The sequence below is a fragment of the Phyllobates terribilis genome, unplaced genomic scaffold, assembly GCF_046119375.1.
Source record: "Phyllobates terribilis strain yellow unplaced genomic scaffold, ASM4611937v1 Scaffold_4__5_contigs__length_816908805, whole genome shotgun sequence".
NCBI classification, from domain to species: domain Eukaryota; kingdom Metazoa; phylum Chordata; class Amphibia; order Anura; family Dendrobatidae; genus Phyllobates; species Phyllobates terribilis.
Window position 1 is genome coordinate 405,121,263 of NW_027362764.1, and position 12,946 is coordinate 405,134,208.

Sequence of the window (12,946 nt, forward strand, 5' to 3'; positions counted from 1 at the left end):
TAATGAGAAGACTTGTAGCACTTACAAGGATAATCACTCTTAACAAGCATTGCGTAATCAGCATAACAAATGCTTGTCAAGACGTATTCTACAGGGCAAAACCTCAGAACTTACAAAGCCTCTGTTAATATGACTCCTTCATACAAAGCTGGGTGGCTACCACCTTTCTAACACGTTGCTGATTAGAAGTGACTAAGATGCTGCTGCTTACCAGTCATTTCCTAGTAAGACAGTGCAAAAGAGTGCAATAAAACAGGTCATAATAAAGAGCACCAAAGTACAGAAAGTACTACTGCGGACTATATCTTAAGGTGCATTTACACTAAAAGATGAACATGAATGAGTGTTCTGCTAAACACTTGTTTCACTAGAATCCTTCCTTGTATACAGGCTGCCGTTCACTCGATGAAAGAGCAAAACGCTTGTTCACTGGGTGATATGATCTTTTGCACTGCGCATATGATCATTGTTCTCAATGGTGCCACGTCTTGTTTAAGAGGACTCGCACAGCCGAAAACAATGGCAGCCTATGCGCAGTGAGCGATCTATTACAGGTTGCTCAGTGCACATCGCTTACTGCAGTCTCCCTGTGTAAACAGGCTATTAAATGGCAGCCAAACAGTTAACCTTTACCGATCTGCGATTTTTTTCTCCTCCTAATGGGGTCCGTTTACTCGGACCAACCTGTGGCATTAAACACCTTGATACCACCTAAATAATTCCCGACAGAAAGGCAAAAATGCAAACGTAACTGTGGCTAGAGTGATTAAACGCTTCAATAAAATTCCAAATGCATGGTCTGTTTCTAGGAACTGGAAACTATTCACATACATGTAGATGTAAAATATACACTTCTTCCGTGACTGCTCAAAAGAAACTCCTTCAAAGGCTTATGCCTTACTGACTGAACAAATAATCCGCTATACAACCTAAAAAGGGGATCTAAAGATCATATCCAGAAACACTATTTACCAGCAGATACAGTGGTAATCTGCACGCAGAAAGCATTGAAATCATGTCTGGATTCTGTATTGGAGCAGCGGCTACAGGGAAAAAAAATAAACTTACATCCTCCCTGCAGCCTCTCGCTTCCAGTTCTCATGGAGTCCTCAGTCACTACACAGTGAGAGCGGCTGTCACCACACACCGGCACTTTGATTGACAGCATGCTCTGCAGCGTATGTGAAGGCAGGTTATCAAAGTGACGGGAAGTTATTAAAGTGGCTCTGTGTAGTGAGTGGTGACTTACTCCTCCCTGCATCGCCCCAAGGACTGGAAGCGAGCAGCAACAGGAAGCATATAAATTAAAGGGGTATTCCCATCTCCGAGATCCTCTCCCAATATGTAGTAGGTGTAATAATAATAATATTAGCAAATACCTCCAATTAGAAATGTAGTATAGTATTTTTGATTCGCTATGCCACTTTCCTCGTGTGCAGGCATTGCAGGACCTTAGGTATCCATGGTTACGTCCACTGATAATGTGACAGCTAGTTAGCTTCCAATATGGCAGGCAAATTCCCTTTAACACACATGAAATTAACTGCAATAGCACTGGCATATAGCGAGCCATGTCGGAAAAATGCTTTATAGGCTATGAAGGTTTTGGGGAGAGCCACAAAGATGTGAATGCAGAGACTGAGCTTTCCCTCTGCCTTCCCCTCACCCTCCACTAAAAGTCTAGGACTAGATGGAGAGCAGAGGATAAGAGACAAAAGACAATTCAAGAGTAGAGAATAATTCCATTCCTATACTCTCAGCCCACATAAGTCAATTTGCTTACCTGGTCTGCTTTATTTCTTTTTTGGTGACGAGTTTTCCAATATCCACTGAATCACCTAGTTGCATTTCTGTCAGCTTTGTGGCCATCGATATAGCAGCTATTCTAGAAACAGAAGTGCAAAATATTTGCATTATTAAAGGGAACCTGACAGCTGATACATGCTACCTGAACCACGGGCAGCATTTATCAGACACTGGCTGTATGGTTTTAGGACAGACCTGTCAGTCACTGGCAGAAGGTGGATAGAAGCCACCGGGGACCCACCTGTCCGACTATTAAACTAAGTTTTTCTCTGCAGCACCGCAGCATTTTAGAATTAAACATACATGAAATCATGCAGCCAGTGGCTGATACATGTGTCAATCCAGGGGCAGCATATATCAGCTGTCAGGTTCCCCTTAATTAACAGTGAAAGTATATAAGGTTGCACTATTTTTATTTTATGCAGTAGGCTGAAGCTATGAAAAAGGCTTTGTTAATTTTACATATGGCTCAGAGGCAGAACAAAGGAGTGAACATGTGAAGAGATAAAAAACACTGGCCAAGACTGATGGGTCTATATAATGATCAGAACTAAATCAGGATCTGAACTTATATTCAAGAGTGATACAAAGATGCATGCAAATTAGATTACTTTTCTGCCATCTTTATCCCCCAAGAAGACTATATGCAATAATTAAGTACCCCACCATCTTATAAGAACGATCAGTGAACAGTTCTATATATTAACCTTTGATAAGCAGAGGAAGCTGTGGAGCACACTACGCTCTCTTTCCTTCGCCCACATTCACATTGGAGATCTACCTAAAGATTTCAGAAAAAATATTGGTTAAAAACACGGATGTCTTCATCCAGCTATAAACAGGAATAAGGCTGTGGGCTGTAAACTGAAGAATAGGGCATTCACATATGTTTAATATTTTCAAGATGTCTGCTTACGGTCAGTGAATAGAAACAATCTGCTGAGAAAGATGTGGATTTGTTACAATGCATCAATCTACTCAACTGTACTTGAGTTCAGCAAAAAAAAATAACAGGACCCTGGTCCAGTGACCACACTGGTCGTCTATGGCCGCCAGACCAGAACCCTCCAAAGCTCCTGTCATGGTCGCTTGGCCAGGGTCCTCTGAATCTTTTTGCTCATTGTTACACTGTACTACGATCGACTACTGTAAATATATAATCTTTCCTCTTTATAAATCCATTTATCCGAAAAAAAAAGGTAACCACTGGGGTTAAGAGGATTTCTCTTTGGGTTTGCTGTTCTTGTGATAGACACAGGAAAAAAAGGTGGCGCATCAGAAGATGCTCAGAAGCAGCCGTAAAAACATTAGTTGGCGCCATAAAGGGGTTAATAGAGATCTAGCCCCTTAAGAATATGAGAAATATCTCAAGCATATGTATATAGTAGTAAACATCCAATTACCATTGCACTGCAAATAGAAGGCGGGCAGGGTTGTGAAGGGTGGCAAGCGGCCAAGCAGGGGTGACCACAGTCCGGTCGTGGAAGGATGCACGGCTGCTTACAGTCTTCATCTATCAGACATTCGCCTTTGTGGCAGATCCTTTTGCATTTGTGCATTGCACATTGTAACAGCTGGTTGCATCTCAGGCCACATGAAATATCAGTAAGATGGCAGGGAATATTGTTCCTAAGCTGTGTAAAGAAAATGGGAGAATTTTATATCGCTCTGGTTACAATATTCCACGACATTATCTCTGCAAAAACTCCCTGGAGGATCACAATTTATTTTAGCAAATAAAAAATTAAAGTTAATAGCCCTTACCTCATGTTTTCCCATACACCACTTCTGAGTGAGATATGTACATGGGGGACATTTGTCCTCGCTGTGACATGAATGAAAAACTGCAAATGTAGAAATAAAAAATATATATTATTAGCATTTAGACAGAATAATCATTCTGGTAACAACAAATCTTATCAACGCTTTTGCAGTTTAAATGTCAAAACTTGATGAAGGCTGCTGGAAAAAAATAAATAATTGTCATTTGCCAATAAGTACAGTTTTTCTCCGGTGAGAACCTCGTAAAGGTTATGTATGAGGACAATTATATTTACAGAGAGGAACATTCAAAGCCAAAAGGTTAATTCTCCCATTCACATGCAGATGTTCACACACTGTTGATATTTTTCGTGCATTTTATTTTAGTGTGTTTTATAAAAAGTGAGCAAATAACAAAAATACAAATGAAAAGGCAAACACAAATCTCAAATAAATAGTAAGGAAAAAAAAAATGCAAAAAAACGTAAAGTAAATAAAATATAGTATGACGAACTTAACACCCCCACCTTCTTTGACTTTTTTTTATTTTTATTTTTTTTTATTTCTCATACGAGCGCATTTCGATAACCGAAACTAGAAATTAACAATTTTCCTGATGGCGCTGTCAAGGAATCTTTAACTCACAGTTGTTAATTACAGAGCTGGACAATTTCCAACGTTCCTGTATACATCAAGCCTTCACATCTAGACGATAATTACAGCCATCACAGATCCAATTATGCATTTTCTATTTCCTTATGGCAACCAGAAGTAATAATCTACCTCGCAATAAAAATATATTGCAGCACGGGAATTAGTAATAAGGGTATTAACTCTGATGCCTTAGTGATGGTCTGGATCACATCACACCATCTACATGATGCAAGAAGCCAAAAGTATAAAGACAAATTTAAAAAAATCTACATAATGAATGAGCTACCCTTATATATTTTAGGGCATTACATAGACTTTCTGTTCTTCATTCTTAGATACATGTTCCATGTCTATTTTAATACAGTCAAAATGTAAAACGTCATTGACGGTATACCTGGATGGTCACACTCGTGTTGTCTGGTACAAGAGTTTTTACACTCTGGAGGCCTGGTGCCACATGGTACAGGAGGGTATATAATGGACTCTCCACAATAGCAGGTAAGCTCGTCAAAACCTTAAATAAAAGGAGCATAGGCATTGTTAAAATAGTGGCTACTTCCTATTGCCCTATCAAACCTTTCAGCCCTTAAAAAAGACGACATTGAGCCATGTTCACACAAGATTAGGATGACATTTCTAAGAGCATGCCTTACCTATACAGATAGCAAAACTTCGCTATTAAATCTAATCTCATGCATCTTCTTCATTCAACAAAAACCTCACCATCCATCCTATAGAAATTACCCACTTGTCTCCAATAACATAATGTGTCCATCCGATCAAGAGTAGTGCCCCCCATACACTGCTGATAGCTGTTGGCCCACAGCCCTCCCCTCCACACTCCTCCATATGCAGCCGCCCTCCCCCCTCCACACTCCTCCATATGCAGCCGCCCTCCCCCCTCCACACTCCTCCATATGCAGCCGCCCTCCCCCCTCCACACTCCTCCATATGCAGCCGCCCTCCCCCCTCCACACTCCTCCATATGCAGCCGCCCTCCCCCCTCCACACTCCTCCATATGCAGCCGCCCTCCCCCCTCCACACTCCTCCATATGCAAACGCCCTCCCCCCTCCACACTCCTCCATATGCAGCCGCCCTCCCCCCTCCACACTCCTCCATATGCAGCCGCCCTCCCTCCTCCACACTCCTCCATATGCAGCCGCCCTCCCCCCTCCACACTCCTCCATATGCAGCCGCCCTCCCCCCTCCACACTCCTCCATATGCAGCCGCCCTCCCCCCTCCACACTCCTCCATATGCAGCCGCCCTCCCCCCTCCACACTCCTCCATATGCAGCCGCCCTCCCTCCTCCACACTCCTCCATATGCAGCCGCCCTCCCCCCTCCACACTCCTCCATATGCAGCCGCCCTCCCCCCTCCACACTCCTCCATATGCAGCCGCCCTCCCCCCTCCACACTCCTCCATATGCAGCCGCCCTCCCCCCTCCACACTCCTCCATATGCAGCCGCCCTCCCCCCTCCACACTCCTCCATATGCAGCCGCCCTCCCCCCTCCACACTCCTCCATATGCAGCCGCCCTCCCCCCTCCACACTCCTCCATATGCAGCCGCCCTCCCCCCTCCACACTCCTCCATATGCAGCCGCCCTCCCTCCTCCACACTCCTCCATATGCAGCCGCCCTCCCCTCCACACTCCTCCATATACAGCCGCCCTCCCCTCCACACTCCTCCATATACAGCCGCCCTCCCCTCCACACTCCTCCATATACAGCCGCCCTCCCCTCCACACTCCTCCATATACAGCCGCCCTCCCCTCCACACTCCTCCATATACAGCCGTCCTCCCCTCCACACTCCTCCATATACAGCCGCCCTCCCCTCCACACTCCTCCATATACAGCCCTCCCCTCCACACTCCTCCTATACAGGCCGAGCACTCCCATGCTCTCTATGAGTGCCGCTTCTAGACTCCTCCTCTAGTGGCTTGTCTTATAAAGAACAAAAAGATCCGCAATCAAAATCCTTCTGTCCCGCAAAACATAAGGGAGGCAGGAAGGGGGTATTGGCGAGTTTGACCAACATTATTCTACTGTGTATGGGGGCCCAAAGGAGAAATTGTGCTCAGTAGTTGGTGACATATGATGAATGGCGGATGTAAAGAACAAGTGTAACCTCCTTTCATTCTCCACAAAATGTTACTTTCTCGACAACTTTTAGCATCAATTTTGCTCTTCCTCGCATTCATTGTCAAACCATTTACATAAATGTGCCAGAAGCCTGGCAATTTGTGTTGCAGTTTGTCTAACATGCTTATCACTTTCATTACCGTATGTATTTTACACACTGTGTCCCATGTGTCAAGGAGTGTGCTATAGAGGAAATCAGACGTGGTTTTTGATTTGCCACCATGCACCAAAACGTCACCACAACTCTCTGGCACAAATTGTGCCTGTGTAAAGTTAGGTTAGACAGTTTTAAGATGCAATAACTTTATCACAGCATGAGTCACAGGGATAAATTAGATTTAATGCCGTGTAGTCTAAGTTTACGCTCTCCAGAAATTAGACATTTTTAGTATGTACATAAATTGAATATTTATTCAGCATGTGTGAATTACTCATCCAATAACAATGCAGCCAATTAACATTCATCCAACTAAGCATAATTAATGAGAAAACATCATTTCCCACAGCACTAAAGACATCACGATTCAATTAAGACTTAATTAAAGGGTTATCAACATTATCTATATAAGATGGTTTTCTGCTATTGGAGAAGGAGGTGGTCAGCGCCCAAAGATTGACAGTTCGGGCTAGTGGCATGGCTTCATAGCTGCACTTTCAAACTCTACAGAAGGAGCTTGTAAGCACCTTCTAATTGCCTAGGACACAGGCTACCCCTGATAGACTGCATTAGTAAACACCCCAAGCACTTTGCAATTTTACTCATATGAGAAAACACCCAAAGCACTTTGCAATTTTACTCATATGAGAAAACAGCATTAAGGTTCACATCAAGTGTTCATCCTTATTTAGTGAGCGTTAGCCAAACAGCATGCGCCACAGTGATGAATTCAATTGAAGGCTGCCTGGTCCAAGTTTACATTGTCTAGAAATTAACCAGTTTTAATAAATTTGCCCCATTTTATGTATATATATTGAATATTTACCTAGTAAGTGTGAAATCCCGGACCAATATAAATGCAGCTAATTAAAACTCATCCAACTAAACATAAAATAGAATTCACTTTCCACAGTGCTAAAGACATGAAAACGCAATTAAGATTTTTAATTAAGGTGTATATCTTCCTACAAAATGAAGAAATAACTGAGAACTCAACAGTAACCTAGAACCAATTAGCCATCTTGAATATGAAAGGAAGAAAAAGGAATTTAAAGGGTTTGGCCACTACTTTTTAATTTCATCAACTTCTGATTGGTTGGGGGGTGCGAGACCTGGTACCACTGCCGTTCAGCCGTTACTGGTTCTTGTGGAGGCTGGAAGAACATCTTGGATGCTGGTGGAACACAGCAGCTTCGTCATTTCTATAGTGGCTGCAGTCGGATACTGCAGACCCAGCCCTTAGTGAAATGAATAAGGGGGGATTCAGCAGTACCCAGCCGCAGCCACTATCATTTTGATGGAGTTGCTGTGTTCCGGCACTATCGAGAACTTCTGGCCACAACTAGTAACAACTGATCGGGAATCTGGAACCACCGCTATCAGATATTGATCGCCTATCCTAGGGCTAGGCAATCAGTAAAAAAAAAAGTAATGGCCAATCTCTTTAAATTTGGTGCATCGCTAGGATGGCCATACGTATACCAGAAAATGAACTGTAAGTTAGTTTTTTGGTGGACACTATAGAAAAGGTTTGCATGGCGGATGGCCAAGCTTTAGCAAAGTGAGGTGGCCAGATCAATAGTTTTGCTTCACCTAGTTTTTCAGCAGCAACACAAAGTAGTCTTTGATTGGTGATTATAACATATACTCACTGTGTCTACAATTAGTTTAGTTGTAAATTATAGCTTGTTTTGCTCCAAGGTTTTTGTTATTGCAACATTTAGAAGAAACTAGAATTAGACTTACTGGTAATTCGGTTTCTAATAACCCACCACGACAGCACACAGGAGGATGTAACCCCACCCTAATAGGGACAGGAAATACGAAGAGGTTTAAATAGCCCCTCCCATATCCTCCCACCAGTGTTATTACAAAGGACCACAAGAGTATAGATGTTTCACATTAATTTTTATTTCTACTGATCCAGCTGTCGTAGAAACAATAAGAGAGGGGGAGGGAAGGGACAATAGCCTGAAGGACCTTCTTTCCGAAGGCTAAATCTCCAACAGACATAAGGTCTAGTCTGTAGTGTTTGGAGAAAGTATGAATTGAGGTCCATGTAGCAGCTCTGCAAATCTGTTCGATGGATGTGCTGGCTTTTTCAGCCCAGGAGACAGATATCGCCTTTGTAGAATGGGCCTTGAGCTTTGCTGGAGGAGGTAGATCCTAGATCTGGTAAGCCTCCGTAATTGCCCTCTTAATCCAGTTGGCTATTGCGGAATTTGCTGCCTTCTTTTCTCTGTTTGGACCCTGTGTATGGACAAATAGGTTCTTGTCTTTCCTTCCTTCTTCTGTTTCCTGAAGTTAGTGCAGTACTATTCTCCGAACATCCAGAGTGTGGAATTCCATTTCTTTTTTGTCTTTTGGGTTGTCACAAAATGATGGAAGGATTATCTCCTGAGATTTGTGGAAATTTGAGACCACCTTAGGTGGAAATGAAGGGTCAAGTTGGAAAATTAGACGATCTTCCAGGATTCTCAGGTAGGGTTCGTTGACCGAAAGGGCCTGTAGTTCACACACTCTTCTGGCTGTAGTTATTGCCACCAGGAAAGCCGCTTTCCAGGTCAGCCTGTCCAGTCTTATGGCTGATAAGGGCTCAAAGGGTGGAAGGGTTAACCCCTTCAGAACAATGTTAAGGTCCCAGGGGGGAACCAAGTCTGTTACTCTAGGGTGGATGCGGGTGGCTGCTGTCATAAATCTTCTCACCCACTGATGTTCCGCTAGTCTTTGATCAAAGTATGAACTTAACGCCGCTACCTGAGTACTAGGTCTGAGACCTTTTGTCCAGACCTTCTTGTAAAAAATCTAGAATCAGAGCCACATCAGCCCTATGAGGGTCTGGGCGAGTGGGTGCACACCACCTTAAGAAGGTTTTCCAGATCTTATGGTAAATGGTGTTCGTTACAGGTTTCCTGCTCTTCTGGAGAGTTTTGATGACTCTCTGAGAGGCCTCTTGTTTTTAATATCAGGAATTCAGAAGACAGGCAGTTAGGTGTAGTCTCTCGGGATCCAGATGGTCAATTGGTCCCTGGAGAAGGAGATCTTTGATGGGAGGAAGGATTAGAGGGGTCTCCACACTCAGACTAGTTAATGTTCCGAACTAACTTCTTTTTGGCCAGAGAGGGGCCACTAGGATTACTCTGGTCCCTTCGGTCCTTATCTTCTGTAAGGTTTTTGAAAGGATAGGCAGTAGGGGAAAAGCATATGCTAGTTTGAATTCCCAAAGGTAAGCGAATGCATCCATGCCCAAGCAAGGGCCGTTTGGATCCAGGGAGAAATATTGAGGTACCTTCGCGTTCTGGTGTCCGGCGAAGAGATCTACCTCTGGATAGCCCCATCTGTCGACCAACATCTGGAAGACGTCTGGGTTTAGGCTCCACTCTCCTGGATGAATCTTTGTTCTGCTTAAGAAATCGGCCTGGACATTGACTGACCCTTTGATAAAAGGGCCGACAGGGATAGAAGATGTTCTTCGGCCCAGGAAAATATTCTATCAGAGATTGCTTTTAAGCTTTCGTATCTTGTGCCCCCTTGATGACGACGGTGGGCTACCGTGGTGATATTGTCTGAAAATATCTGAATGTGAGATTTCTGGACCAGAGGATCTGCCGCTCTGAGGACTTCCTCTACGGCTTTTAATTCTCTGAAATTTGATGAGTGTTGGCTCACCTCTTTGGTCCATATAACCTAGAATAGCTCTTGGGAGACCATGGCTCCCCATCCCTTCTCGCTGGCATCCACTTTTATGGTTACTAGCGGATTCTGGATCCATGGTACTCCTCTGTTCAGATTCTTTACGTTCAGCCACCAGAATAGAGAGGTCCTTACCCGTGGTGGCATAGGGATTCTCCTGTTCAGAGATCATGGGGATCCGTCCCAATTCGTAAGGATGTGGGTCTGTAATGTTCGGGTATGTGCCCGAGCCCAGGCCACCATCTGAATACAGGATGTCATAGACCCGAGGACTGACATGGCATGTCTCAATGATACTGATCTCCTGCTCCTTAGGACATTGATCTTTGCTTTTATCATGACCTGTTTTTGTTTGGGAAGGTATGACATCTGGCTGTGGGAATCCAATAGTACTCCTAGAAATGTTTTTGTCATGGAGGGAACCATATCCGATTTTTTGTGGTTCACTAACCAGCCCAGAGACAATAGGATCTGAGTTGTCAACTGTAGATGTCCTTGGAGTACTGGTACTGAAAGCCCGATTAATAACAGGTCGTCGAGGTATGGTATTATTGAAATATTCTGACCCCGGATATAAGCCATGACCTCTGCCATGACTTTTGTAAATATTCGCGGGGCTCATGATATTCCAAATGGGAGAACATTGAATTGAGAGTGGACTATTTGTTCCCCTTGAGCCACTGCAAATCTTAGGAACCTCCTGTGAAGTGGATGTATGGGGATGTGGTAATATGCATCCTGGAGGTAGATTGCGGCCATGACATGGTTCTGTCCTATCAGGGGGACCGTCGACCTGATGGATTCCATCTTGAATCGTTGGTAGTGGATATAATGATTCAGTGGCCTTAGATTGATTATAACTTGGTGTGAGCCATTTGGTTTTTTTTATTAGGAAGAGTCTGGAATAATGTCCTGTGCTTATCTTTCTTGTAGGAACCAGGGATATCACCCCTGAGGACAATAGGTCTGTAAGACCGGATATCAGGGTGGCCTGACGACTGAGAGGAGAGCTGTGTTAACTTTATCCTCTCTGGAGGATAGGAGGAGAAATTTATTTTTACTCCCAACTAGACAACCCTCAGGACCCATGGGTCTGAGCAGATTTCTTTCCACTGAGGGAGAAAATTCGAGATGCGGCCCCCGACTGTCCTGACGTCATGGTCTGTTCTGATGTTGATTTTGGGAGAGAAAAAGACTTTTGCCTCCTCTACCTTTTGGGTAGCTCCATCTTCCTGTTTTCCCTTTACCACTATATTGAGGGGTCTGCTCCTGGGAGGGACGAAAAGGCCTTATCCTCACATTCCTGAGTTCCGAGTGGGCCTTCTTCTTGTCTGAGGCCTTCTCTAGAAGATTATCTAGGGCTGGCCCGAACATGTATTTCCCTTTAAAGGGGATGGAACACAATTTCATTTTTGATGTCACATCGCCGTCCCAGGATTTCAACCATAGGGCCCTTCTTACAGAGTTTGATAGCCCAGATGCTCTTGCCACCACTCTCACTGATTCTGCAGAAGCATCTGCTAAAAACCCCATAGCTTTCTGTAGAAGCGGTAGGGATGCCAAGATATCTTCTCTGGGGGTGCCCGAGACTAGGTGTTCCTCCAGTTGATCTAGCCAACGAGCCATTGATCGAGCTACGCCCGTAGAGACTGCGTTGGTGTTTAATAGTGCTGCCAAGGTTTCCCAGGATTTTCTGAGTAGTCCCTCCATTTTGCGTTTCAAGGGGTCTTTTAATTGAGAGGAATCTTCAAAGGGCAGTGTGGTTTTCTTTGCCACTCATGCAATTTGGATATCCACTCTTGGGACTTCAGACCAGCATTCCGCCTCTCATTGCCTACAGGAAATTTATCTTTTAACTCCGTAGGGGTATTTAATCTCTTTTCTGGAAATTCCCACTCCTCTAAGACTAAGTCCCTAATACGCTGATGTATAGGGAACACCAATTTTTTTCTGGAACGTAGCGCCCCAAACATCTGATCCTGTACAGTTTGGGGAACTTTTTCTTCCTTGACCTCCATAGTTCCCCTTACTGCCATGAGGAGTTCCTCCAAGCTATCTGATGGAAAGTAATATCTCTCTCGCTGGGAGTTATCAGGAGTTGGACTCAGTTCACCTTCCTCTGGAAGATCTTCCGAGATATATATCTCCTCTTGAGAGTCTTCCTACCCTCCCTCTGGAGGGCTAATCTTCCTCTTTTTGGCTGCTGAGGGAGTAGATGTACAACCCTGACTAGGTGAGGCTGTAGGGAGCGTGACCGATGCTAAGGAGGATTTGATCTCTTGACGTACAATCCCCTTTATCTCTTCCATTAAGGAAGGTTGTTCCTGCCTGATAATCTTCTCCGTAAGTCCTTGCATAGGTGCTTTCTATGGGAGGACGATAGTTTTTTTGTACAGATGGGACATCTGCGTGACGGTTTAACTTTGTCTCCAGATGCAGGTTCTTTGTCCCCCTACAAGAGAGGGGAGAAGGGAAGGGGAGCTAGAATCACTATTACCTGCATCTGGAAGATGGACTACCAGTGCCATACTTACTGGGACCGGACCAGCGCTGGACTCTACAGATGCAGAGCGAGAAGCTTCAACAGACATGGCTTTGTCCTACCTGTAGATGTCTTCCTGTCCAGGGCTCCTTTATGGGCGACTGGACCAGTGCCCCCCTCTATTTAGAGGGCTCCTTCCCCCGGTGTCCAGGTGAAGACTTGTGATCACCGGCGGCATTACTGCTC

At 44.3% G+C, this 12,946-nt stretch overlaps 1 protein-coding gene across 1 annotated transcript in view; it reads right to left on the minus strand.

Annotated features, from left to right (window-relative positions):
* Positions 1–12,946, minus strand: part of NFX1 (nuclear transcription factor, X-box binding 1) — a 96,236-nt gene that overhangs the window by 15,153 nt on the left and 68,137 nt on the right. The window contains exons 14-18 of the mRNA XM_073678597.1: positions 4,616–4,735; positions 3,571–3,650; positions 3,210–3,440; positions 2,514–2,587; positions 1,784–1,885 (exon numbers count right to left, since the gene is read on the minus strand). Of these exons, the coding sequence (XP_073534698.1) occupies positions 1,784–1,885; positions 2,514–2,587; positions 3,210–3,440; positions 3,571–3,650; positions 4,616–4,735 (607 nt within the window). The remainder of the gene's footprint in view (positions 1–1,783; positions 1,886–2,513; positions 2,588–3,209; positions 3,441–3,570; positions 3,651–4,615; positions 4,736–12,946) is intronic.